Source organism: Ammospiza caudacuta, chromosome 9 (assembly GCF_027887145.1).
Source record: "Ammospiza caudacuta isolate bAmmCau1 chromosome 9, bAmmCau1.pri, whole genome shotgun sequence".
Classification (NCBI taxonomy): Eukaryota; Metazoa; Chordata; class Aves; order Passeriformes; family Passerellidae; genus Ammospiza; species Ammospiza caudacuta.
In genome coordinates this window covers 35588483-35615712 of record NC_080601.1, presented here as the reverse complement: position 1 = coordinate 35615712, position 27230 = coordinate 35588483, and the positions used below count along the sequence as shown (strand labels likewise).

At 46.2% G+C, this 27230-nt stretch overlaps 2 protein-coding genes across 2 annotated transcripts; both read left to right on the top strand.

Moving 5' to 3' along the window:
- The first annotated feature begins 2273 nt into the window (after nt 1-2273).
- Nucleotides 2274-3612, top strand: NKX1-2 (NK1 homeobox 2). Its single transcript, XM_058811002.1, has 2 exons — nt 2274-2523; nt 3044-3612. The coding sequence occupies exons 1-2, from the start codon at nt 2274-2276 to the stop codon at nt 3610-3612; spliced, it is 819 nt and encodes a 272-aa protein (XP_058666985.1).
- A 12242-nt stretch (nt 3613-15854) lies between these two features.
- OAT (ornithine aminotransferase) lies at nt 15855-26679 on the top strand. Its single transcript, XM_058810357.1, has 10 exons — nt 15855-15965; nt 19033-19259; nt 19757-19981; nt 20108-20203; nt 20777-20904; nt 22188-22310; nt 22974-23102; nt 23746-23859; nt 24636-24780; nt 25782-26679. The coding sequence occupies exons 2-10, from the start codon at nt 19061-19063 to the stop codon at nt 25940-25942; spliced, it is 1320 nt and encodes a 439-aa protein (XP_058666340.1). The 5' UTR covers nt 15855-15965; nt 19033-19060; the 3' UTR covers nt 25943-26679.
- Nucleotides 26680-27230: the final 551 nt, after the last annotated feature.

Below are 27230 nucleotides of genomic sequence, written 5' to 3'. Positions count from 1 at the left end.
CAGAAATGGATCAGGTTATTTAAAACAACATTACTAATGGCACAATATCTCAGCTGTCTGCAGCGATAGTGAACATTGTCTTGGATAGTGTTATCAGTGCAGGACACCCGCTATGAATATTGATCCACAGCTTGTTACAGCCATCACTTGCCGTCAGGACAGGTCAGGGTTGAAACCCACCTAGCATCAAAGCAATTTAAAGACAGCACTTGGGCTGAATTTTAATGCCTGAGCTGGGAAACGGACCAACTTCAGAGTGCTGGAACTAATCCATGAGTGTGTGCCCTTCCACATGCATGTATGTTTGTAGGTTGTTGTGTATATACATGTGAAACTGATGAGATTTGAAAACGTCTTGTAGCTCACAGATTCATTTCAATGCTGCAATTTACATTCTCAGCTCCTGCAGACCCAACGACTCAAAGAGAAGTATTTGTAGTCTCACATATACCAGATTTTTTTCCCAGTTCACCAGCTCCTACATCCCCAAAAGCAAGCTTTAGCCACCTGTAGCTTGTGAGTGTGAACTCCTCAGGTCTGAGCTCCCTTCTCTTCCACATTCTTGTGGTATTCTACCCCAGAGGCCGGTGCCAAATGGGCTCTTGGATAACTAACAGTAACAGTTACTTTTAATCACATTACCCCTGCACATCATCATCTCATCTTCTTGCTTTCCTCTTATCTTAAGGCCTATGCCAAGAATTATTTGTGAGCCCAATTCTGCTGAAGCTGAGACAGCGATGAAGAGGAGAAGAAAGAGGGCAGTGCTCTGCATCTCTCCATTGGAATAAAGCAGGTGGAGCAGCAGATTCCTACTGAGGGCTGCCTTCCCTGGCTGAAGGGTGCCTTTCCCCAGTCTATCTGATGATTTATGGCACCAAAATATGCTGAAATGCCAAGGAGAGGGAAAAGCCTCCCCCTGAACAGATACAGGTGTGCAGAAATACACTGCAAGTGCGTTTTCAATAAGCAGGACTGGCTAGAAGTGGTCCCAGGGCTGGTGCAGAGTGGGGAGGCTTGGCCTGCTGTCACCTCCCCTGCCCCAGTTATAGAGTGAACAGGCAACAAAGTGTTTTCCCCCAAGAGAAGGAGGGTTGGTTAGGGGGTTGCTCAGTGGGTAGGCGATCCTCCAGCACAGGGAGGCCTCAGTTTCTCCTGGCTACTAACTGGGAACAGGGAGAGAGTTGCAGGAGTGGCCCAGAGTCTGAACCACACTGATCCCAAGCTGCTCCCAAACGAAAAGCTGCTCCTTTCTCCTTGAGGACCAGGCAGCAGCTTCACATCCCAAACAGCAGCTGCCGGCACGGGAAGCACTTGGAGCTTGGATTCTGCCCAGCACAGGAGAGGGATGCAGGAGCCATCCCTCCTCTCTAGGTCCCTCTGAACACGAGGCTCACCCCGCTGGAGCCGCACTGACCGGGAGAGCTGCAGGTGGCTCAGTGAAGGGCGAGGGCACAGGAGGGGACAGGTGCAGCCGGTGGCTCTCGGGACCCCAGGGGACACCAGCTGCCGTCGGGCTGCCGGGTGCGGCCGCATCCCTCCTCCGGTGCCAGGGGCTCCTGGCCGCCCCCTCTGCACGGGGCAGGTAACGGGAAAGCCCCGACGCCGAGAGGCTGCGCTGGAGGGAGGCGCTCGCTGCGCCCCCGCGGAGGCAGCGCGGCGGGGAGGGGGCGCGGGGGCGGCGTGCCAATGGCTGCGCTGCCCCCTCCTCTGCCCCCACCCCGCCGCCGGCCCCTCCGCCTCCCCGGCCGACCCTCCTCCCCGGCGCTCACTCCGCGCCGCCAGCGCCCAGCGTGCGGCTCCGGAGCGGCCCGGGCCGGCCCCGCGCTCCGCCGGCTCCGCGCTGGGAGCCAGCAGGTCTCCGGGCAGCGCGGAGGGTGGGGTGGGATGCCGGAATGCCCGGACCGCGGGGCCAAGGCGGCCCCCATCCATCATAAAATCTCCTTCTCCATCTTAGACATCCTGGATCCCCAGAAATTCAGCAGAAGACGAGAAGCGGCTTCGGGGAGCTGGGGCAGCGCCCCCCGCTCGGGCGAGCGGGAGAAAAGTTTGGGAAGAGTTGAAGTAGGAAAGGATGCTGCTGCTCCCGGCAGCGGGAGGAATAAACTAGAGGCACATGGTAGGAACGCGCTCGCGTTTCTCCGGCCGGCGCTGGCGGGGCGCGCAGGTGGAGGCGCCGGCACACGGGGACCCTCGGCCCGGCGGGACGCGCTCCCCACGCGGGGTCCCGCAGGAGCGAGGGAAGGGGGGCTGGAACTGCATTTTAAGTCTCGATGATGCAAAGGGAGAAGTTCTGGATATCCGCGCGCCCTGCCCGGCTCCCGGCGTGCGGAGCATCCTCTGCGGCCGGAGCAGGAGGGCGCACATCAGGGCGCGCCGCCGCCACGCCCCGGCGCCGGACGGGCCACGGCTCTTACCGAGGCACCGCACGGGTTTCTGTCCCCCAGCAAGGGCGGCCCCCGGGCGCTCCGTTCCCCGGGGCGGCAGCGCTCGGATGCCCCGGCCCGCGGGACGGCCGGCTGGGTAATTGCCCAGCCCGTCCCCACCGGAGGATGCCTTAGCTCCCGGTGATCGATATCCTATTACCGACTCCCGCCTATCTCCTCCCCGCAGCTTGCAGGTGCCCACTTCAAACCTCCTTCCCCCGGCCTGATCCTAATATTGTTCGATTAAAACTTACCTTTAATAGATGACATCTATCGATCTGGCCCTCGCAAATCTGAAACTCCATTAGCGCAGGGATGGGGAGGGGGGGGGGGAGGGGATTTATTTCGCTTCAGAAGGGGACTTTAATAACTTCTTTTTTAATTGGTAAGAAATCCATATCGACGGCTCCCCCCTCCCCATCGCGGATGGGGTGGCACAGCGGGGGGACTCGCGGGGGTCTCTCACGACGGGTGGAATTTTTCTCCCCTTTATTTTATTTTTAGTGATTGCCCTTATGTTGGGGGGAGGGGGGGATGTGGGAGCAGAAGCGCGGGGTTCGGAGGGGGAACGGCAGGAGGGTGCGCTATCCCCTGACGATCCCCGCGGTCTCACCTAGATGCGCACGCCCCGGCGGAGAGCGGCGCCGAGGACGCGGGGCAGGAGCGCGACGAGGAGGAGCCGAGCGGGGACGGGAGCGGCACCGCGAGCCCGCCCGGGCCGGAGGAGCCGGGATCGCCGCGGAGCGCCCGGCGGCGGCGGGCAGAGCCAGGCTGCGGGAAACCGCGGCGGGCGCGCACCGCCTTCACCTACGAGCAGCTGGTGGCCCTGGAGAACAAGTTCCGAGCCACGCGGTACCTGTCGGTGTGCGAGCGCCTCAGCCTGGCGCTGTCCCTCAGCCTCACCGAGACGCAGGTGAAGATCTGGTTCCAGAACCGCCGCACCAAGTGGAAGAAGCAGCACCCGGGCGCCGACGGGGCGGCCCCCGCAGCATCCCCCGCGGCGGCGGCGAGCGGTGGCAGCCCCAGCCCGCCGGGCCCCGCCGCTCTGCCCTTCCAGACTTTCCCTTCCTACGCCGCCGCCAACGTGCTGGTGCCGCCGGCCGCCCCCTTCCCGCTGGGCGCCGGCCCCTTCGCCCCCTTCCTGGGCCCCGCGTACCTCGGCCCCTTCTACGCCCCGCACCTCTGAGGCGGCAGCGCTGGGCAGCCCCGGGAGCCAGGAGCGCACCTCAGCCCTTTTGACCCAGCGGGAACACCGTCACCACTTCTGCTGCTTGCGTGGCCATTTGAAGTGTAAGAAAGTTGATTTTTCCTAGGCGTCGCGGCAGCACGCTTAACTTTGACACACAGAGAAAAAAAACCCCACTGTAACCACTGGATTTTATTAGCACCTTTGAGATGTAATTATAGGTGTTGGAGATGGGAAAAGTAACCCTCTTTACACATGCCTGACACTAATTCCCTGCAGATTCTTCTCCAAGTTCATTGTTAAGATGCTCCTCGCTGCTGTTCGGCTTGCCAGCACACGTCTGAAGCCTCGGGGGCTCGGGAGCTGTGGCACTCGTTAGCAGCGCTGCGATCCCGATGCTGATGAGGGTGCAGGCGGCCGTGTCGAATCCCAGGGATGCTCCACAGCGAAGACGTCCCCAGGCTCTGACTGTGCTCGTGGGACTCTGCCGAGCCCTGTTTGACCCACGTTTCGTTATCATTTCTGAAAACTGCCAGTCACGTTCTTGACACCCTACCTGGAGGAGAGCTTCGTTTGGGAAGGTGCAGGAAAATGCAGCTCTGTGTCATCGGGAGACAAGAAGGAAAAATCTGCCTGGTCAGTGGGAAAGTGTTCAACTGCTGCTCATGTCCATGGCTTCTCTGCCTTCCTCTGCAGTTCAGTTCAGTCCCAATGACTTCACAGGTTTTGGATAAGAAATCTAAAGATCATTCTTTTTGCAGAGACCAGTTCTTGTAATAACACAGCATTAGTGCCAAATGAGGCAGAAATGAAAACATAAATCAGAGAAAATGATTACATTATTCATTTCTTTAAAAATGGGGCATTTGTGGTAGAAAGTAAGTAAAACACAGAATTTCCAGCATGCTGAGAGACCTACTTACCATAACAGAGAAACACATGCTTTTTCTGGTTTTGCTTTTTGGAGCATTTGTTAGAAGGAAAATCACATTTCATCTTCGTCGTTACAAGCATTGGAATGAAAAGGAATTTCAGCTGGGGGCTCATCTGCCCCTGAATGGATGGGAAGTAATTGTTTTAAAAAAATCTGTCTCATGTAGTTTTACAAATTATTACAACACAGTATTCCAGACTGTATCCTCTCTGTCTCTGACAATGCTTTAAAGTACACACTGGCTTTCCAACCAAAAAACTTAGCTCATAAATCCTATCTAGCTCTTGTGTTGGTCTAAATAAAAAGGGTTTTTAAATTATTCCCTGTTCAACTGTTTTTAATTTTACTGGGATGAGGCACTGTCTGCTTTGTGGACTATTTGCCCACCTAGTGTGGGTTTTGATGGTCCCTGTGTTGCATGTCAGTGACTGAGGGTGATACCTCATCTCCTCTGGGTGGCTGTGAGGAGATGGGTGATGGGACAGCCCTCTCCTGCCAAAGTCACCCTCCTGACTGCCAGCTTTGCAGGCATCAAGGGTGTGAGAGCCACAAGCCTAAATTTGGGCCAGCTGAAAGGACCTGAGGCTGTCGTTCCACAGAGGAGGTACCCAGTGTCTCCTCAGTGCTTTGCAGAGCTACTAACAGAACACAAAGTTCACCTCGGGTCACGGGCTTGGAAGTCATGGCTGCTGTGTGAATGCCTTTACTTGGAGGTTAATTAAAGTAACTTTTAAGCCCTTATTTAAGTTAGAGTTACAAAAGACAGGGGCATTTCAGCTGCTCGGGGAGCATCCAGAGCTGCCTGCCTTTCTGGCCAGGCAATCAGCAATCCCAAATGTCTGAGCCATCAGGTGCCACCACTGCTGACAAACTGTGTGTCCACTTCTGGCCACCCATGGCAGTTAAAAGTTCAAGCCTTGCAGGGTGGGAAAGGCATTCCTGCAGGCTGGCCCAGTCCATCTTCTCTGCCTCAAGCTGGGACTAACTAGACTTAAATCCTCTTGACTATTCATGGCCTCCTACTTGTGATTGTCATCACTGTCCATGCAAAAAACAGGTCTTGATGTCACTTTGCTGTCACTCTAAGAGGTTCCCAGAGCACGATAGGGTTGGTTACCCACAGTGTCCCCACATTCCTGGGACAAGACAGGCTTGTGCCCTGCTATGGTCACAGGGTTACTTCTTCTCCTTGAGAAATGTAAATCCCAGCAAAAAAGCAGGGAATGTTACATGTCAAAATAAATAGTACAAATTGTCTCTTCCTTCAAGATGTGTTTTTTTGCTGTTCATAAACCTTTCAAGGCTCTGCTTTGCCAGCAATTTGACCTTTGCCAAAACTGTATTCACTTTAGAGGAAATATTGATTCCTATGCAAGACGCTCTAGCCTTTCTTTTTTGCTATTACTCTGTTTTAGTCACTTCTAGTCCAGATTCCCAAAAGGTGTTTCACAGTTATTTCCAGAGAATGTAGCAGTCATGGTCCCCACTTTGCATGACTTGCACCTCTGCATGGCACTGGAAGGGGGATGCACGTCAGTGGGAATGCAGATTTTGTGGCTCTGATCCCAGGCCACCAAAGTTCTCCTGGCTGAACTCTTCCAAGCCCTTTGGACAGAGCCTTCCCTCCCTGCTTTGTTGAGTGGAGGTGCTTGGGTGGATGATTCTCGTTAGGGATGTGGTGCCTGGGCACTTATTCCAAGCAGTCCTGGGAACAGCAATTGCAGTCAAACTTTGCCTTGGCCAGATGAGGCCATTTGCACTGGTAACACTTCTAGAAATGCCCCACTGAGTATCCATTATCTCTAACAATTCTGAATAAAGATTTGTGCAATATTTTCAGGCACAGACAGAAACTGACTCTACTCACAGCTGAATATAGATGTTAAAAGGAATCACGAGTAAGTCCTAAGTGTAAAAAGCAAAAATGCATCTATATTAAATTAAAAGAGCTTTGAATTCAAATGCTCCAGAGAGAACAGGAAAGTTAGGAGCCTCTCTCATTCCTGGGCAACCTGATTTAGTGGGTGGCATCTCTGCCCATGGTGGGGTGTTGGAACTTGGTGATCTTTAAGACCCCTTCCAACCCAAACAATTCTGTGATTCAGCACCTGACAGTGTCTGCAGTGAGCAGGCAGCAGCAGTTGGGGGTCAGACTGCCCGAACTACTGCCAATTCTGAGTCCAAGAACCACAAAATCACTTTGGAAACAGACTTCATTTAACCTGATAATGAAACAAGTACAGGAGGCACACTGTGACATCACAGTTAGGGAAATGTCAGAAATGTCAATCTAACCAGAATTTCAGAACTGTACTTAGGAAAAAATATCCACAACAATTCATGCAGTTGAGTTTGCAAAGTTGGAGGAATACAATGAAAAATTAAACAAATGGAGGAACAAAAGATAAAATATATTTATTGGCATGTCATTGACCAAGCATTTTTCTTGAAGGAAATCAATGGGATTTGTTGTGTAATACATGACTGGAAAATTAAACTAAAGTCTATTTCCTTCCTGGCAATCTCTCTCTGGTTCTCTCTCATTATTGTTATTAGAACATGTGTAATAAGATTTGTGCTGCCTACACACAGGCTCTTGAGGTGAGAACAGACTCCTGTTTTCCACCTGTGGATTTTTCCTCACTGAGATCAAGTAGGACCATGAGAGAGCCAGAGATGACCCAAGACAAGGAGCAGAGAGAGCTCAGAGGTCTCCTACTCTCCCTGTTTCTGGCAAAGAGAAGTTCCTTCAGAAGAGATGTGATCACCAATTTTTGTGGTCACTGTGGAGCACACGAGTCTCACCTGCTGGTGGCAGCAGAGGTTGAGAGGTGCCTGGCAGCATTCTCTGGTGACTCAGGAACGCATGAGAAGTGCTGCTGCGCTCCCAAACACCTCTCAGGAATGGGAGCAAAGTCTGATTTTCAGCAGATTTACAACTCACAGGCAGACGAGATGTCTAGCAAAATATTTGGTAGGTGAGATCCTCCTGAAGAAAAACTGATAATTATGTTCTTGCATCACTAGGCCTGAACCAGTATGACCCTGTATCAGCTGAAGTCACCTTGATCTTTACAGCACTTTATTGTCATGGCAAACTCATGTTGTGGGCCCCATTTCTGGTAGTGCACTCGGAAAAAGTTTCTGGGAAGATAATGACGTCTACAACTAATTTATGAGCTGCTTGTTACAGGTTTGCTTTATCCTCTTAGCTGGCATCTTTACCATGTTGTTCACAGGAGCTCTTCCGTGGTGTCCATGATTCATGCAGCCTGTAGCAACATCACCACTGCTTTCTACTGTAGCACTGATATTAAACTCCATTTCTCTTAGACTTTCCTCTTTAAACATTGAAGAGTTCCCAAAGTGGCTTCTTTCTCCAGCTGATCACTGCTTTTCCTGTGTTCTTTGTAATGCCACAGGAAAAATGTAATTAAAAATGTGGCATGCCATGGGGCTTAGGCAGGCTGCAACACTGCAGAGGGATTTTAGCAGGATTCAGGATCTGTGCTTTTCCACTGAGCAGCCTCTGACAGATTGAAAACACTTTGAGTAATACCAGATCTATGTACAAGATCAATACAAATAAAAGATTTTTCTCCTTTCCACACATGCTGATTTATTACAGTTTAAAGAAAAACACTGTAAACATTAATTTTAAAGAAGAGATACTATATGAAATTACATCACCTTTGCAAAATGGGAACCTTCAAAGCTGTCAGGTTTTTTATCTGTGGGTCTTTAGGAACCTGACACAACAAACTGAGCATCACGTCAGTTGAAACCTTGTCCTCTCAGGTGAGGGCAGTTCTGTGATGATGTCCCAACATCTGATATCTCCTGTGGTGTTTGTGGGTACCAATTGGACTGACAGCTTCCCTTATCACCCAGTCCCTTCCATGGAATTACCCTGCAAAGAACAAGCATTGCTGAATTCAGGATTTGCTGCATTTCACTGGAATTGCTCCAGAAGAGCAACTGATGAGTCCTAGAACAGTTTGGGTGGGAAAGGATCTTAAAGACCATCTAGTTCCAACACCCCTGTCATGGGCAGGGAGCTCTGACAGACAAGCTTCAGGAAGCAAAGAATGAATTAAATTCTTTACCAGTTTCTTTGTCCCTTCTAAGGAACAGGCACTTGGTAGTTTAAGAGTAGACAATTTCTGTCAAGGTCTTTCTGAAGATCCCTTCTTTTTCTATGCTTTCCATGCTTCCATATCTCAAGGTGTGTGATTTTTGAAAACAATGATGATGAAAGAAATTGTCTTGAAACAACAGATTGAAAGCAACTTCCTTTGTCTTAAGATGTATCAAGAAAACCTTTAATTTTCTCAATTATCTAATATTCTAGAAAAATCTAGGGATTGTTTAAAGTCCTGCCTGGGGAAGTGCAGGAAGTCTGGGGCAATGACAGGTGATGCAATCGGTCACCCTGCTGATCTTTCACCTCAGTGATGCCCAGTTAAACCTGACCTGGTGCATTATGTAACCTGCCCAGTGTGTGACCACAGCAGCCCTGAGGTCAGAGCTGAGTGCTCACCATTTAGCAAGGTTGGCAATCCTGGTGGCAGCAATGTCACACCCTGCAACAGCAGGGCTGGTGGGGATGTGTCACTCTGCAATTCTGAGAAGTTTCCCAGCTCCTGAGATAAAGCATATCCAGATGTTCAGTGCTCAGTCCTGAGATTAACCAAATTGACAAGGTATTTATTCTTATTACCCAGTTAGAAGTATTTATGTTTGTTTTCTGTGTGCTCTCAGAGCTGCCATCTGGGTCAGATTTTCAAAGTCAGGAGAGCATGTAAAGGAGTTTTCTAGAAATCATTGTCCTGATGAAATGCAAGAATGAAGATTGTGAGTTAGGAAGGTCCTCAGGATCCAAATCAAAATACACTCATTCAAGGAAGGAGCACTTGGAAACCTGAAATTTAAACCAAATCTCATTCCAATTTTCTGGATTTTATTTTAACATTTGTGAGTGTTATGCTATAAAATGCCATTTATAAAGCTCTTTTAATCTGTCTTGGGAAAGCCAAAAAAAGATTGTTTTTCCCAAGCTCTCTCCAATTTGTCTTTTTGCTAGTATGATATCCAAGAAATGTGATGCTCATCAGACATGTGTGTAGAAAGGCTCATTAAGTTAATTACAAGTCCAAGAAATGAAAGAGCTTATATATCACCTTTAGGTTTCACACAGAAATAAAACATCTCACCTCACTTGTGGAAGGCTCTGGATGTACAAATTGCTGAGCTGCAGAGGAAAATCACAGTGTAAGTTCAAACATGGGGAACACTGCCTGGGAGAAGACAGCAATTTAAATTCCTTTGTTTCTGTAATTCAGTTATCTATGCTGTCATCTAACAGAGTATCATGGAAATCTTTGTAAAATAAGCCAACATACAAATCAGGGAGGATAAGCATGAGCTGTAGTTCAAGGTTTATATTTCAAAAGGAATATCAGCTCTAAGGGTTGTTTGTGGTGCTTTACGCTGGGTTAACTAACACCCACCCAATAAAACAGCATTATTCTGAGGGGGCTGTGCTATGCTTTGCCAAACTATCTTGAAAGATATGAACGAAAAGAGAAATGTCTAAGTGGAGTAGAGAGGCAGATCTACTTTGCATGCATTACAATTTGCTGCTGCCTTGCTCTGACACACTGCACTGTGAAATATTCTAGCTGTGCTGCAGGAAAGGCTGAGGTTTCTTGTCCTGCAAGATATGTCTTAATGTAGAGTTCTACTATCAGTAAACACGCAGAATAACACAATCATGGGCCATGGAAAGCCATTATTTTATATAAGGCACTATAGACAATCCAATAATCCCACCCTGTGCCTCACAGCATTGTCCAAACACTCCTGGAGCTCTGTCAGGCTGGGGCTCTGCCCACTGTCCTGCGGCCTGTTCAGGGCCCAGCCACCCTCTGGGGGAGGAACCTTCTCCTGACACCCAGAGCAAACAGAGGAACCTTCCCCTGACACGGCCCAGCCAGTCCCTCACACCCATCCCAGAGAGCAGGGATCACTTCTCCTCTGCCCATCGTGAGGAACCTGCAGGGTGCTATGAGGTCTCCCCTCAGTCCCCTCTTCTCCAGACTGAACAAACCAAGTGACCTCAGCTGCCACTTGTACGGGTTCCCCTCCAGACCCTTCACCATATTTATAGCTTCCTTTTCCTTCCTTCACTTTTCAGTAGCTTGATATCCTTCACTGTCAGACTGGGACTGCAGGTTGAGTTCCCCAGCAATGTCAACTGTGAGGTTTGCCTTCAAACCTGCCTTTGGCTCAGAAAAGTGCCTATTTTTCATTTTTGCTGAGTGGCAGCAGAGTTTCAACAGAAGGAGAAAGGGTAAAACCTGTCCTTGTGGCTTTGTTACGGGTGGGAAGAGAGGTGGAACTGTCCTCGTGCCAGCTCTGCAGATGTGTGCTGCTTTTACGTAATGATGAACTTGCACCTTGAACTCCTGGCTTGGTGAACTCCATATTCAGCCTGAGCTCAGAGGTGAGGAACTGAGGAATTGAACACTGGTGCCATGGGGCAAAACATCAGCTCTTGGGGAATGCTGGATGTTTCCTGCAGTGTTCCTAAGACAGTTTAAACTTCAGTGAGGGTCCTGCAGTCCTGCCTTGGCACCAGTGCTTGAGCTGCTCCCACGAGCAGCACGTGAATCCCTGGCACACGCTGAGCCTGTGCAGCCAAACCAACACACAATTCCCTGTTATTTACTCTGCCCCTAAACAACCACAATAAGGGGGATGCAATTCCTCAGTCTCCTCACATGCCTAATTCCCAACAACTTCAATGAGCATTTCTGCCAGAGACAGGGCTGTGGAATTACTCCTAACAACTGGCATGACTTAACTTGTTCCTTCTTATAACTTTATGGTTTACTTACATGTCAAATTGTATTTTCTGGATTAGCAGAATGAATATAATAACCCTCTTTCTTCAAGTAGGTCAGTTTTCCTCTTTTCTGCAGGGCAAATTACTGTAAAATGTGAACATTTCATGGATTCTCTTTTCCATATTTTGGTTACTGTCATCATGAGTAGTGTTTTAGTTATCTACAGGTAACCAAATAGTACATATTAAGCTTCTGCTTTCCGTTTTTTATTCACATAAAATACCTCATCTAGCTGAGAGCAATTCCTCCAAGATCTACAGTAATAGCTTCTACTGTGCACAATGTGAATGGTTTAAAATTCCAGTTTTTAAAGAAGAAAGAAGTATGTGTTTAAAGAAGTGTTTAAACAGTGTTTAAACTGAAAAGTTTAAACTACAGTGTTTAAAGAAGAAAAGTGGATATTTTCTGTGTCTTGATAATAAATACCAAAAACAAAGGAGGAAAGAAAGTGAACCATGACACTGATCCTACATAAAACTGATCAGGTTTAAATTAAACAGAACTTTGAAGGCACTTTCTCTCAGGTCTTGATTAACCAGATTCCAGTTTGAGAGTAATTTTTAAATCTCAGAAACAGTTAATATCAGCTTAAAAAAACACATTTATATATAGTATCTGTGCATTCTACATCATGTCTTTATTTCTTATTTCAGATGTTACAGAATCCAAAAGCAAGCAAGCTTTTTCTTGCTTGAGGGTTGCTTGTTTGCTTATTTGCTTGTTTTTGAATCTCCACCTTCCAGACAGGAATCTGCTGTTTTCCTGCATGTCTGGCTTCTAAATTCACCTCTTGGAGCAGTTTGCCTCCATCCCCATGAGGCAGAGCCCAAGATTCAGCACTTCACTTGATCTTGTTGCCTTTAGTTTGCACTCTTTACATTTCCAGATGTGCATTTCCCTTGTATGATGGGTGCTACTTAATCCTTTGGACAAGTTTTGTTCTTTCTATATTTTTCTGGTTATTGTAAAAAAGAACATGGTTGGAGGAATCTAAATCAATTTGGAGGTGAGCTTAAGAATAAAAGCATTTAAAGATAGGTAAAAGGCAGCTCTTGAGTTGAGTCTTGAGTCTCTGAAAGATGAAAGGGATGTAGCTCCCAGCATGTTATTTTTGTGGTTAAAAAGGTAGAAGGCATCATTAGCATCACCTAAGATAACAGATCTATGTTAATGAAATGCCACGCTAATGAAATGTCAAAGTAAAAAACAATCCAACCTTAAACCAGAATGTTTTACCTGGGAAAATCCCATTGATCTCATGGATTGCAAATCCTGGACCATGTCCTATAAGGCTATTTAAGAAACGTGAGTAGGCAACAAATAAAATTATGTGATTTTTTGCCGCACACCAGAGATTGTAGAGTCATGGTTTGAGTTGGAAGGGACATTAAAGATCACCCAGTTCCAAACTCCCCTGCCATGGGCAGGGACACCTTCCACCATCCCAGGTGCTCCAAGCCCTGTCCAACCTGGCCTTGGGCACTGCCAGGGATCCAGGGCAGCCACAGCTGCTCTGGGCACCCTGTGCCAGGGCCTAACAACACTCATAGGGAGGAATTTCTTCCTAACATCCAATCTAGAGCTACTCTCTGGCACTAGGAAGCCACTCCAGGCCCTTGTCCAAAGTCTCTCTCCATCTTCCTTGTCAGCTCCCTTCAGGGCCTGAAGAAAGGCCTCAGTCAGGTCACCCCAAAACTTCTCCAGGCTGAACAATCCCAATTGTCTCTGGTCCATCCCTCTGATTAACTTGGTGGCCTCCTCTGGACTTGTTCCAGTAGGTTCTTGTTTTTCCCATGCTGGGGACCCCAAAGCTGGATGCAGAACTCCAGGTGGGATCTCACCAGAGTAAAGCAGAGAGGCAGAATGAACTGGGACAATGTGTAATACTCAAAGCAGAGAGGTCATTGCTTGCTTTCAGCCTTAAAATGTTAGGCTTTTCACCAAAAGTCATAACTTCAACTAGAAATAAAGGGTTTCAATAGCTCCTAGACAATAACTGCCTATGGACTTAAAGAACTGGGCACAGTATTACTGTGTATTCATTCAGCAGTCATGACTCTGAAGTGTATTTTGCAATTTAGCACCTAAGGCACAACCTTTTGGTGCTTTATGAACTCATCTTTGGCAGCAGATGCAGGGCATTGTTTGCTGGCAGAACTGGGCTAGTAGGAGACACAAACGTATTAGCAAATTGAGCCTTACTCTCTGTGTGTTTATCATCTGCTCTCCTCCCTCACTGCATCAGGCTGACTGCACATTGAGAAAATTTCCTCCGAGGGCGTTGTTCTCCAAAGGCATAAGCAGTGCTGCTCCCTGACATCCAAGGTTTGAGCAATTTGCTTAGAAGATATGACAAGGTTCAGGAATATTTTCAAATTGCTTGCTTTAGTGAGGGGAAGCTATGCAAATTCTCTGTGTGTCAACTAGGATATTGTGTTTTCTTTGTGGAAGAAATAAATTGCTTTCCAGCATTGATAAATTTGTCAGAGCAATTTATGGACAAAAAGCAAGAGGCACTAAGAAGTTACCACTGCTAAGAATAAGGGGGTTTTTGGTTTGCCTTTTTTTTTTTTTTTTTTCTGGGGGGTTGTTTCTTTGTTGCTCTTCCTAATGAGGTGGATATGATAAAAAGTGAAATATTGTTTGTTTTCTTCTGTACTCTGCTCTTGTGAGATCCCACCTGGAGTGCTGGAGCAGGCCCAGAGGAGGGCACAGCAGGATGGAACACCTATGAGTAAAGGTTGAGAGAATTTGAATTGTTCAGCCTGGAGAAGAGAAAGATCCAAGGAGACCTCAGAGCTCCTACCAGGGCCTAAAGGAGCTCTCAGAGAGCTGGAGGGGTTCTTGGGACAAAGGAATGGAGGGACAGGACACAGGGAATGGCTTCTCACTGCCAGAGGGCAGGGTTAGATGGGATATTGGGAAGGAATTGTTCCCTGTGAGGGTGTTGAAGCCTTGGCACAGGGTGCCCAGAGCAGCTGTGGCTGCCCCTGGATCCCTGGAAGTGTCCAAGGCCAGGTTGGACAGGGCTTGGAGCAGCCTGGGACAGTGGAAGGTGTCCCTGCCCATGGCAGCAGATGGAACTGGATGAGTTTTAAGGTCCTTTCCAACCCAAACCAGTCTATGATTTTTTTTTTTATAAAACCAGAATGTATTTATGAAGCACACCTTACAGTTCCCCTTAAATGCCCAGATCTTCTGGTTACAGAATGCTCTCCAGGTGTAATTTAGCCTGGGGAAAGGTCAGGGTTGCACTGGCTCGCTGCAGCCTGTCCTGCTCATCTGCTGGTCCCAGCTCAAAGCCTGGCTCAGAGCACATCGGGCCCTCCTGGACCTAACTGTCCCCACGTTCCCTCCCTCTCTCCCAAGGCAGCAGAGCCTGAAGTTCAGGGTTCCATCAATGCCCTTCTGTAAGGAGAAGGGCAGGGCATTGGGACAATGGACGGACCGTGACAGACTGGAGAGCACATTGGTGTAGGAAAAACCACCTGGCACAGGAGCTCCATGAGCAATTCCTTAGAAACCTCTGTGAATCCCTTGCTGTTATTCTGAATTATTTTCTGTTAGCCATATATTAAAAGATTGGGGAAAAGCTCATGTTCATATCTTGGGAAGAGAAAGGTCAGAGTTGAGCACACACAGAGCACTTGTCATCACATCCCTGGGGAACCTGCAGCCACCAGCAGAGGTACCACCACCATCCCACACACTTCCTATTCCCAGGAATGTTTTCCCAATTCCTCTAAATTTTTTGTCAGTGCTCGCCCTTTCCTACAGTAACTTCCTCGAGGGCACAAGTGCAGATGAGCGGTGACAGCGGCGGGAGGGTGCGGGGGTGGACGGGTTCCGTGTGTGGGGTTCTGTGGCTACAAAGATTGCTCCCAAGGCTAGTTCGGCAGAGCGGAGACGAGCCGCCAGCCTGAGGGACGGGGGTGCCGGTGTGAGGGATGAGGGAAGGTGGTGAGGGAAGGGGTACGGGATCAGCCGGTCCGAGCGTCGGAGCCCTCAGTCTGAGGGCCGGGGTGCCAGTGTGAGGGAGGGCGGAAGGAGGTGAGGGAAGGAAGAACGGAGCCCTCGCTCTGAGGGCCAGGGTGCCGGTGTGAGGGACGGAGGAAGGCGGTGAGGGAAGGGGGAACGGAGCCTCCGCTCTGAGGGCCGGGGGGCCGGTATGAAGGATAGCGGAAGGCGGTGAGGGAAGGGGGAACGAAGCCTTCGCTCTGAGGGCCGGAGGCACCGCCCCTGAGGACCGGGGATGGGCGGGGCGCTGGATCGCGCGCGCCCGCCAATGGGGAGACCCCGCGCCAAGGGAAGGTGCCGCAGCGCGGGGGCGATGGCCGCCAATCAGCTCCGATAGCCAATCGAAGAGCGCAATTTCAGTGACGTCAGGCGAGAGGGGCGGGGCGAGGAGCGGTGACAGTGGCCCGCGGCCGCATCCGCCTCTTATTCACGGGCCCCGGCACCGGCAGCACCTCCGGCACCGGCAGCAGCTCCGGCACCTCCAGCAGCACCAGGTACGGCCTGTCCGGCCCTCGGGGGCCATCTCTGCCTCTCTCCGGGCCACCGTGCCCCGGTTCTGTCCCGCCGCAGCCGGCCCGTCGGCAAGGCCCCGGGAGCGCTGTCACTGCGCGGGGAGCGGGGGAGGTGACAGTGCCTGAGCCAGCCCCGCTCCGCGATGCCACATCCCTGCCTCTGCACTGTCTGTGACCGTGGCCTTCGGAGAGGTGGCCAGCGGGATCTGGTGTTTTACCGCTGGCTTTATTGCTTTTATTTATTTATTTATTTATTTTTTAATTCGGTTTGCTGGAGAAAAGAAGGCTCAGAGGGGACTTTATCCTTTCATAGCTCTCTGAAAGGGGACTGTAGCCAGGTAGGGATCGGGCTCTTCTCCAAGGTGACAATGACAGGATGAGAGGAAATGGGCTCAAGCTGTGCCAGAGGAGGTTCAGGTTGGACATTCTTCACAGGAAGAAGAAATTCTTCCCTGGAAGGGTGATTTGACATTGGCAGGGGCTGCCCAGGGAGGTTCGGAGTGCCCATCCCTGGAGGTGTCCAAGGAATGGCTGGATGTGGCACTCAGGGCTCTGGGCTGGGGGCAAGGTGGGCATCGGGCACAGGCTGGACTCGGTGATCTCAGAGGTCTTTTCCAGCCTCAGTGACTCTGCAGTTCTTGTCTGCCAGCCCAGGTCCTGAGCTGTTCCTGCCGTGGTGCTGGTCTGCACAGGCAGCTTGGCATGTCCACACTGATGTCCCCCTGCTTGTCCCCCAGAGGGTTCACCCCTTTGACTCAGCTGGTAGAGGCTGCAGCGTGGCACCAATTCCTCTCTGCTCTGTCAACATGAACCTGAGTGTTTTCATGTGCTTGACAGCACCCCCTCAGTTACCTTGGGGTGTTTTTCAGTGTCAGGTTCATACAACCATTCAATTTACCTGTGCAGTCTGCAGGATCCTGTCTGGATAATCTTGCTCAATAGCTGAGCAAAGCTGTTCGAGTGTTTTACAGCTGTGTTTTGAGTGGTTTTCTGTTCTGATGCAAGACCTTTTCTAGTTGGTGTAATTCTGGTTCCTGATTCCTGCACTGCCTGCTCCACTGCATGATCATATTTCTCACACTTGGTAATTAATTTTATTTTATTTCATTTTGTTTGCTTGGGTTTTTCTCCTTATTATGCCCCTCCTCTTTCCTGAAATTTCTGTTCACCTTGTTCTGCTGATCATCAACCCCAAATTTTCCCTCTCCTTTTAACTCCAGATGAATCTGTAATTCTCAGCTTTACTCAGCTCTTCTCCATGTAATCTTCCCCACTTGGCTAAAGTGATGTGGCCTCCCTAACACAGTGTGCAGAGCAATTCCCTTCATGGAGGAAAAAGCCCTTTAAAAAAAAATCTGATGAATATTTTCCAATATGCAAGAAGTAAAGCAAGAACCTCAAACTGAGGATCTGTGATCCTTCATGCAGAGAGGTACCTCTGATACAGGGCAGATAAGAGTTTAACTTCTTTGTACATTTCATTTCAGGAATGTCTGGAAAATCTCCAAAATCTGGAAGCTTGTGATAGGATTAGCTGCTCTGCCATGGAGCTGTGCCAGGGGCCAGGATGTCACAGACCAATTACATTTTAGGGGTTCAGCAGGTTGAAATTTTGAGTCATCAAATTTTTTTCTTGCACAGAGAAGTATTTGTCTTTTTTGTTTGTGAAATCCTTGAATAATAATCTTGAAAAGTATTAACACAAAGGGCTAATCTTTAACAGCTGGAGACATGCCCAGAGTTGTGTAGGATTCACCTCTTGCTGGAATGGAGAATGCTGACTCTTCCTCAACATTTGGATTTTGGGAGATGGAGAAAAGTCTTTTGGCTTTGGTTAGAAGTGAGGAGCAGAAATGTAATACCTGGGGAGTCTGCTGAAAGAAATGCCTCTCTGTTCAAGGCAGCACATTCAGGGGGTGGCTTTTTTCCAAAATAAATTAGGGATAAATCCATCACTTACTACTTCTGTCTTCTGCAAGCAGCCTGAAATAACAGCACCTTTGAGTAAGCAATCCTTGCATCCTGCTGTTGGTATTTAGGGGAGGTTTTGCTGCTGTTAGGGGGTGCAGCAGTGTCCAGGCTGCTCAGCTCTTCACTCTGCTGTGTCACAGGGGGGCTGCATTTGATAAGCAGAGCACTTGTTGTGATCTGTGATCCTGCTCTGGGGTTAAACCTTTTGCCAGTTTGTCAGTGGGATGTTCTGTGAGACCAGAAACCCAAGCTTTGGGGACTCTTGGCTCTCTGCTGTTCCCTGCTGTGGGAAGAGCTTCCTCAAACAGCTTTTCAAGTGCCAGCTCACATCCTCTTCTCTGGAAGTATCTTTATAGTGACTGAGGAGCAGGCACAGAGAAGAAATCAAAGTGCATTCTCCTCATGAAATCCTACCCACAGGTTACCCCTAAATGGTGAAAATACAAGGTTATGTATTCAGGGGAAATTGCTGGGAAAATACAGAGTGCTCTAATGATCATTAATATCTGACATATTATTACTTTACATCTATTTTCTGATCATAGAATCCCAGAATGGTTTGGGTTGGAAGGGACCTTAAAGCTCATTCAGTGCCATGGGCAGGGACACCTTCCACTGTCCCCATCCAACCTGACCTTGGACACTTCCGGGGATAGCCAATATCATGGAAGTTTGTGACATGATTTGTCTGATGAAAATCTAGTAGAAATTGGGCATTTCATTAGAACAAGAAATTTGATGAACTTACCTTTCTTCCTGTAGTTAGTATTAGTAAATCAGAATTTAAGGGGAAGTGAAAAAGGAACACTTACAGGAAAAATGATGTAACTACTTCACAGACTTGCTGAGTCACACAGTTTAGTTTTCTTTCTGTTTCTGTAAGTGTAGAGAATAGAAAAAATTACTTGTTTGATGTTAATCCCACCTTAATTTATACTTTATATAAACTTTCTTGGCTGAATTGCAAAATAGTTGAGGAACCTGTAATCCTGGCAGTAAAACCACTTCAATCATTCAGACATTTCTTCTGAAGACTTCTTAGTGCTAATTATTAACTTTTTTATTTTTTCCCCTCCAGGCCTGTGTCAGAATTCCTGAAGCCCATCATGCTTTCCAAGCTCACCCGCTGCCAGCCCCTCGCTGTTCTCTGCCGGGGTTTTCATTCCTCCCTGAGCTCTGCTACCTCAGTGGCTCCCAAAAAAACCCTCCAGAGGCCTCTCTCCTCAGATTTAATCTTTGAACGTGAGGCCAAATATGGTGCTCACAACTATCACCCACTGCCTGTTGCTCTGGAAAGAGGAAAAGGTATTTTATTTAGGTTTTTCCTGGAGGTTGAAGGTGTTGTGGGTGTGTGGAGGTGAATGAGAACATGGCAGAATGATTTTGACCAGAGTGATTTTGACCTGACTGATTTCTGAATCTTTGTTGGGTTCTTTTTGGGTGGAATTGAAATCATTGATGAAATAAAATCATCAGATTGTTGATTAGAGAGCTGCATTATTATGCATAAGGGCACCTGAAAAAATTGTGCTGTCTCTAAAATGTTTTAAAGGATTGATAATTTCCAGAATAACCCAGCAAGTAATTTTTAATGACACTTAATTTCTTCTGTTACCTTGTAAGGAGAGGTTTAATGTTAATGTGAGCAGGAAAAGGTGCATTGGAATCCTATCTAAGTCCTTGTGGGCTGTTCATATATTATCACTTAATTTAAATTTACTCTGGTCATTAATTATGTATGAGGAGCCTTTTTTGGTCTTGTCTTTTTTTTCTGTGTGCTGACCACAGGTTTGTTTTCCCAGGTGTTTACGTGTGGGATGTTGAAGGCAGGAAGTATTTTGATTTTCTGAGTGCTTACAGTGCAGTCAACCAAGGCCACTGTCACCCAAAGATTGTGGATGCTCTGAAATCCCAGTCTGAAAAACTGACCCTGACATCCAGAGCATTCTACAACGATGTCCTTGGGGAATATGAGGAGCTGGTCACCAAAATGTTCAATTACAACAAAGTTCTTCCAATGAACACAGGTAAAGAAATACTTTGTTTTCATTTGAGTTCTTGTCTCTGAGATTCACTGGTTGTGTAACATTTTGTGCTGCACTGATGGCTTGTTTCATGTGCAAGAGTGATAATGGTGCTGCTTTATGTTTTAGGAGTGGAAGCTGGAGAAACTGCCTGCAAACTGGCTCGGAAATGGGCCTACACTGTGAAAGGAATTCCAAAATACAAAGCTAAAATCATTTTTGCAGGTATGTTAAGTGTGTGTTACGAGTTGAGGACATGAGGATCTGGACACTGGGTTACTGGGAGGCAGCCTGAAGTCACAGGGAAAGAAAGAACATCCAGTGCTTCATGCTCTTTTAATCACTTAAAGTGCAGTACTTTTTATTCCTGAGTTGTTGTTCCTGCATAACTTTTTTGTGGGTTAACTCCTCAGCTTGGTGCCACACCTCTCACAGATTGCTCCATAGGGTTAAACTGTCCTCTTGGCTTCACCCACCAGGGCTTTTGTCCTGTATTTTCCAGGTCTTCCAGAAACTGGCATTATCAGAGTTATTTTCAATTTTCCAGACTACTAACAAAACTTAAGGAAATTATTGTGTAAATTTGTCGGGTGTTAGAGTATAATTTTCTTTTGGTTTCTGATGTAGCAGCAGGGTGTATTTATGCCATCAATACAAAATCAAAATGCTAACCATTAGGAAGGGGATCCTAATATCTTGTTAGATAATTCTTAAAATGTGGAAAGTGTGATGTCCTTTAAAGTGTTCTGGCTCTTGGTCAGTTTTGTAACCATTTCCCCTTTTTTTTTTTTTTTCCAGCTGGCAACTTCTGGGGCAGGACAATGTCTGCCATCTCCAGTTCTACTGACCCATCCAGCTATGATGGCTTTGGGCCCTTCATGCCAGGATTTGAAGTGATCCCATACAATGATCTGCCAGCTCTTGAGGTATTTGACAATTTTTTGTTCTTTTATATGGAATCATTTTACAATTTCTCTTTGGTAATAGCAAGGAAAATCAGAAGTTTATACTTTGAAACAGACATTAAGATATCTGTAAGTAGATGTATATATATATAAGGAATGTGTTTGTTGTAACTGTGGATAGGAAATGTGGGTAAATTCTGCTTTGGGTTTGATTTTCAGTTAGGCTTTAGGATTTGAAAGAAAAACTACATGATCTGTTTAATTTCCCAGCCACCTGGTCTAGTGGAAATGTCCCTGCCCATGGCAAGAAGTGGGATGGGATGAGCTTTAAGGTCCCTTCCCACCCAAACCATCCTGTGATTCTATCACTAGAATTCACTGCAGTTGCAAATATTCATTTCCAGTTTTACATCCTTAAAACCATGCCAGGCTGCTGTTCCACAAGCTCCTGAAATACCAGTGATTCTCAGTATTTCCCTGTGTTTTCTGAGGTTAATCCTGTCAAGCACCTGGGGAGGGGTGACCTTGATTAGGTACAATTTCTGTGAGTAAAAACCTCTGTACCTGTTGGGGCTGCTCCATACAAGTGGGTGGGCTTTGGAGATTGAGGGATTATAGGACAGAGCAGCTTTTCTCCTTGGACTTGGCTTAGGGGCCACAAAGGTCTCTCAGTGGTTACAGCTGCAGTGTGGAAAGGCTTGTTCAGCTCTGAACCTACAGCAGGCTGCCCATGGTGAGAGGCCTGCAAGTATTTAATGCCTTCATTAGAGCTGGATTCACTCTGCTCATGGGGCAAAGCTGAGAAAAGCTGTACTGAATTCATGCTGGGAATCATTAGATCTCTTGTGCCTCGTGGACTTCTAAACCTTTTTGAACTTGATAGTGCAGAATGTACCTGTGGACTTTGCTTTAAAGTAAAATTGTCAGGAGAGGCTCAATTCTTTTTGTTTAAGGGAAGAGTTGAGCAATTGTTTGTATTGTATGGGGCAATATGAAACTGAGGGTGTTTCTGAGGTGATTTATGAACTGATCTGATAAACTGCTTTGCAGTTTAAAGCTGGGTTTGCAGTTTGCAAGGTTTGTACTTCCCAGGCCAGCACAGCAGCTGATTTCACACTGCCAACAGTGACACAGCACTGGAACTGAAGTGGCACTCAGAGAGAGCTGCCTGACAGCAATGCTGTTTTCATCCTTTCAGGAAGAACACCAGGGCTAGAATCAGGTTCTGTTACATGTATTTTCTGTATTTGAGCTGAGTAAAAGCTTTTTCTTTTTGTCTCCTCTCCCCGTGCCCAATGTTGCAGCGTGCCCTTCAAGACCCCAACGTGGCAGCTTTCATGGTGGAGCCAATTCAAGGGGAAGCAGGAGTGATTGTTCCTGACAAAGGCTATCTCACAGGAGTGAGGGACCTCTGCACAAAGCACAATGTGAGAGAGAATTCACTGTGGCATTAAACATTCAACACTTAACACTACACACTGTGTTTACTGGTGTAACTTGTCAGGTCACCCTTCTATGCAAGGTGTACAACTTTATATGCAATTTAATAATTCCCTCTTCTTTCAGTGGAACAATGCAGGTATACCTCTTGTGTTTCCTGGTAATATCTCTCTAAAAAGTACTTCTTAGCAGTGCACATTATTCACTATTTCTTACTATTGTCACTGATTTAAGTTTCTAGTTAATATTCTTCAACAGGATTTATTTTAGATTCACTTAACTTCTAATTTCTTTTCCACAATATAAGTTTCCAATTACCATGGCTATCCAAGACCTTGGTTGCTGATGTGCATAACTGCTACCAAGAATCAGTAACAATAATGGGTCACTGAATGAAACACTGAGGAAAATGGTTATCAGTGATCTCTGATTTAAAAATCAGTGGTCTCTCTTTCCAGTAGAATTCAGATTCCTAGTTTTTAAGTGCTAGTCATAATTATTTTCATATTTTCAAAGAAAGACATTGACATATTATTAATAAAGTTGTCTTCATTATTGCTGTGATACCTCAAAAAGTTGTATTAGGATTGGGTTAGGAATGACAGTGAAAGTAATTCCCTGTTCTGTTTGAATTTTTCTTCTCTTTACAGGTTCTGTTTATTGCTGATGAAATACAGACTGGTTTAGCCAGAACAGGGAAAATGCTGGCTGTTGACCATGAAAATGTGAGACCTGATATAATTCTTCTTGGAAAGGCCCTTTCTGGTGGCTTATACCCTGTGAGTACTAAAGAAATACCAATAATTTAAAGTAACATAAAATTACCCAAACATTTGTTGAATAATCTTTTTTTTTCTTAGTCATCAACACTGAAAATCTGCCAGTTGGAAGAACAATAAATCTGATGTTTGTTGTACTTGGAAATTGTTGTTTGCAAGACTAACTATGATTTATGACCAGACAGTCCAGCTTGAGAGAGACATAATAAAATAATGGAATAGCAAATACTACCTTTATAGCTGAACAACTGGCATTATTTCATTTGTCTGGCATGCCTGCATGGCTGATTTTATCCTCTTGGAGTGACTTAAATTCCGGCTGATTAGGCTGGAAATTACAATGCCTTGAACTATTTTGGCCAACTGACAGAATTTCCGAGTTGTTAAACCAAATATTGAAGCTTAAACTCTTGAAATAATATTCAGTTTGGAGAAATTCCCCTCACTGGGATTGAAAGTTGTGTTACCACTATAGCTAAGTGCATTTAAGGGATTAATTATGGGATTGTCAGATCTGCTGGGAATGTAAATGAAATTTATCACCATAGGCTGAAAACTTTCTGAGCTCTGAGGGAAGGTTTGCTTTAGACATATTAAAGTTTCCTGTTGTAAGTATGTGAGTTTGCTGTCCTTCCCATTTTAGGTGTCAGCAGTGCTGTGTGATGATGAAGTCATGCTGACCATTAAACCTGGTGAACATGGATCCACATATGGAGGAAATCCATTGGCCTGCCGTGTGGCAATGGCAGCACTGGAGGTTTGTGTGGGGGGCTAGAGGTCTGGAATCCAAATTAAAAAGGGTCTCATGATCTTTGCTTAAATAAATGGTATTATTTTTCATGCTATCAGTAGAAATCTAGCTTTAAATAAGTATGGAAAATTGGTAGTGGTTATCTGTAGATCATAATACAAATTCTAAATCTTTTATTGGAAATGCGGCCCACTTCCTGTGTTCTTATGATCTTAATGTCTTAAATGTCAAAATAAAATTCATCTAGAGGAAGTTTTAAAGCAATTATGTAAATTTAACCAAATACCTTCATTAATTTCATGAAGACATTTTGAAATTGGCTTATTTTACTACATCAGGAGAAGCTGTTGCTCTGTGAGCTCGAGAACAGGTATGGATCTCAAATGGAAACTACAATGTCCCATCCAGAAGGTGCAATTCAATTATTTTGTAATTGCTTAATTGACTACATTGATGCAGGTCACACAGAAAACCTCATCACTACCCAGGACTCAGACTTGGAGAAATTCAGAGCCTTCAGAGGTTTGCTGTTTACTTGCAAATAACAGCAAACAAAGAGCAGTTTATTTAGAATAAAATTTCAAGGACATTACTGTTTCTTGTAGACATGAATGAGTAAAGGCTCAATACCAACCTGCTGGGACTTGCAGCCTGTGCAGGGACACTGTGGCTGCAACAGCTTTTGTGAATCAGCAGGTTCAGTGTCATTACCCATCCTGCCCCATGGTAAACAAAACAAATGCACTGCCCTTCAGCTGACTGTAGATCTGACTTCTCTTTAGGTAATTGAAGAAGAAAATCTGGCAAAAAATGCAGAAATAATGGGTAATCTGCTAAGAAGTGAGCTCATGAAGACTCCATCTAATATTGTGACTGCTGTAAGAGGAAAAGGGCTCTTGAATGCAATCGTAATTCGGGAAACCAAAGGTGAGGAAATAAAACCAACTGCACAAACACAGCATGGAGAAGTATTTTTCAACTTTAATTGTAGGTAGGGGATGGCATGTAGACAGGATGTTTGTGTTCAGAACATGGCTACAGTACTGTATTACCACTGAAAATTGATTTAAGTTACTGTGTGCTGTTAAAAATAGGGTTTTTAATTAAGAAAGCTTAAATTGTAGCTGAGGCATGGCATGGAGACATGATGTTTGTGTTCAGAACATGGCTATAGTACTGTAGTACCACTGGAGATTAATTTAAATTATTCTGTGCTGTTAAAAATAGGGTTTTTAATTAAGAACAATTGTTTTTAAATTAATTGAACTCTTATGATTTGATAATGTTCAAACCTGATGGTGAATCTGCCTCCCAACAAATGACTTTATCTCTCCTCTTTGGGAAAAAACTGTCTACAGCTAGAACACCAGTTCCTGCCAGATTATGGGAGCATGGGCTGGGATTAGTTGTTTTCAGAAGAGTTAGAAGAATACAATGAATTCAGGAGGGTACAAAGAAGGAAAAAATTAATGATGGAGAAGAAATTATATCAGAATAATATTGAATTATAGCAGAAATCTGAATATCAAGGTACTTGATGAAAGGATACAGTGCTGCAGGAAGTGGTGTCATTTTCCACAATGATGCGCTGAAACCCAGGTTACATAAACATAACCTTATCTCAAGTCCTGTCCACATGTTCCCTTACCTCCTCCTCACATGCTTCCCCTTTTAAAATTTATTTTGAAGTCTGAGTGCCAGACAAGCAGTGAGCTGTGAAGGAGCAGAACTGTGTGTGCTGAGGCAAAGGACGCTCTGGAGCAGTGTCGCTGTGCAGATTGCAGAGAGTGACCTCTCCTTTGTGATCACCCCTCTGCCCGCTGGCACACAGCACCAGGTGCTGCAGGTGTGGCACCTCCTCTGCTGTGCTGGGAACGTCCTCAATGTCCTCAATGTCCTGCTGATGTTCTCCCTCCCTCCCGTTGCAGATTACGACGCCTGGAAGGTGTGTCTGCGGCTCCGCGACAACGGGCTGCTGGCCAAGCCCACGCACGGCGACATCATCCGCCTGGCCCCGCCCCTCGTCATCAAGGAGGACGAGATCCGAGAGTCCATCGAAATCATCCACAAAACCATCCTGTCCTTCTGAAAACATGGCCCTCACAGCCTGGCCGCTGACTGGCCCAACGGGGTGTGTTCACATGTGTGCGATGAAGGCCTGCTCTTGAAGCAAGCATCTCTCATTCCTTTCATCTAAGAGGACTTGACTATTACAACATAGCTGTATCTTTAAATTATAATGGCTCTGTAGAAAATACAGAATGGTTTTAAAGAATTTCCAGTCTTGAAACACTTGGAAATAAAGTTCTGTATGTACTGAACAACTAAGTTGGAATATTTGAGGGAGATACCTATAGAAATCTGCTTAATTGTTATAAGTCTTGCCCAAAGTTTAAAGTGTGAGATATATATATATATATATATTTTAGGTTGCCTTGCACTCTCATATCACTCTCCAAAACATGGCATTTGGCAATTTTTGCCTCTCAGCAAGATGTCTGTAAGATGGAAGCACTTATCATTGTGGGTGAATTTCTGTTTTTCATGTGTAGCTTGAAAAAAAATTCTAATGCTGAAGGTTTGACAAACTGGGTGTTATGCTGGTGGACTTGAGAAGCATCGAGCTGTGTTCTGTGTGTACAATATTTTGATTGTATGACAAGAGATGCTGTTTTTAAGCCTGGCCTCAGTGTTTGGCTTTGCAATCTTGTAAAATAAATCTGAACATTTAGATCTGTTTTTACTGTTACAAAACTTTCTATCATCTGGATGTTTATATTAAAGCACATTTTGCATTAAAAAAAATACGTTGACGTGCAATGAAAATACTCTGAGTCTTCAAACAGACAAAACCTCATAGAAACTTGGAATTTTAAATTTTTCTTAGTTGGTTTTAGCTGAACTAAACCCCAATTAATCACACAGTGCAAAATGTTCCCTTTGCTGAGCATAGGGGTTAAATACAGTCACATGCTTTGGGATTTGGAAGGCTCCTTAGTTCATGGCAGTGACCCAGTGGGGTGACAGAACATTCTCCCTTCCTTGCCTTGGGTGATGTGGCAGCTGTGGGTGAAGTAACATGTTAGGAATAAGATAAAAAAATGCAAGGAGATGTTGGTGAGGAAGTTTGATGTTTTTGAACACTGGGCTTATGGGCAAGGAGGGAAATACGTGGGAGAACCCATGGGGTAAACAGCACTTGCTGGAGACCTTTCAGAGCCCCAACAGGTAAACTTCTGAAACGCCTGGCAGCACAAATGTTGACTTTTTTAGAGTTACAAGGCTGACAAGGATGAAGGACATGCTCAGATTTGTTCCTGCCCCAGCTCAGGCACAGTTTGCCTAATTGCCAGAAGGGGCTGCAGGGTGGAAGGTTC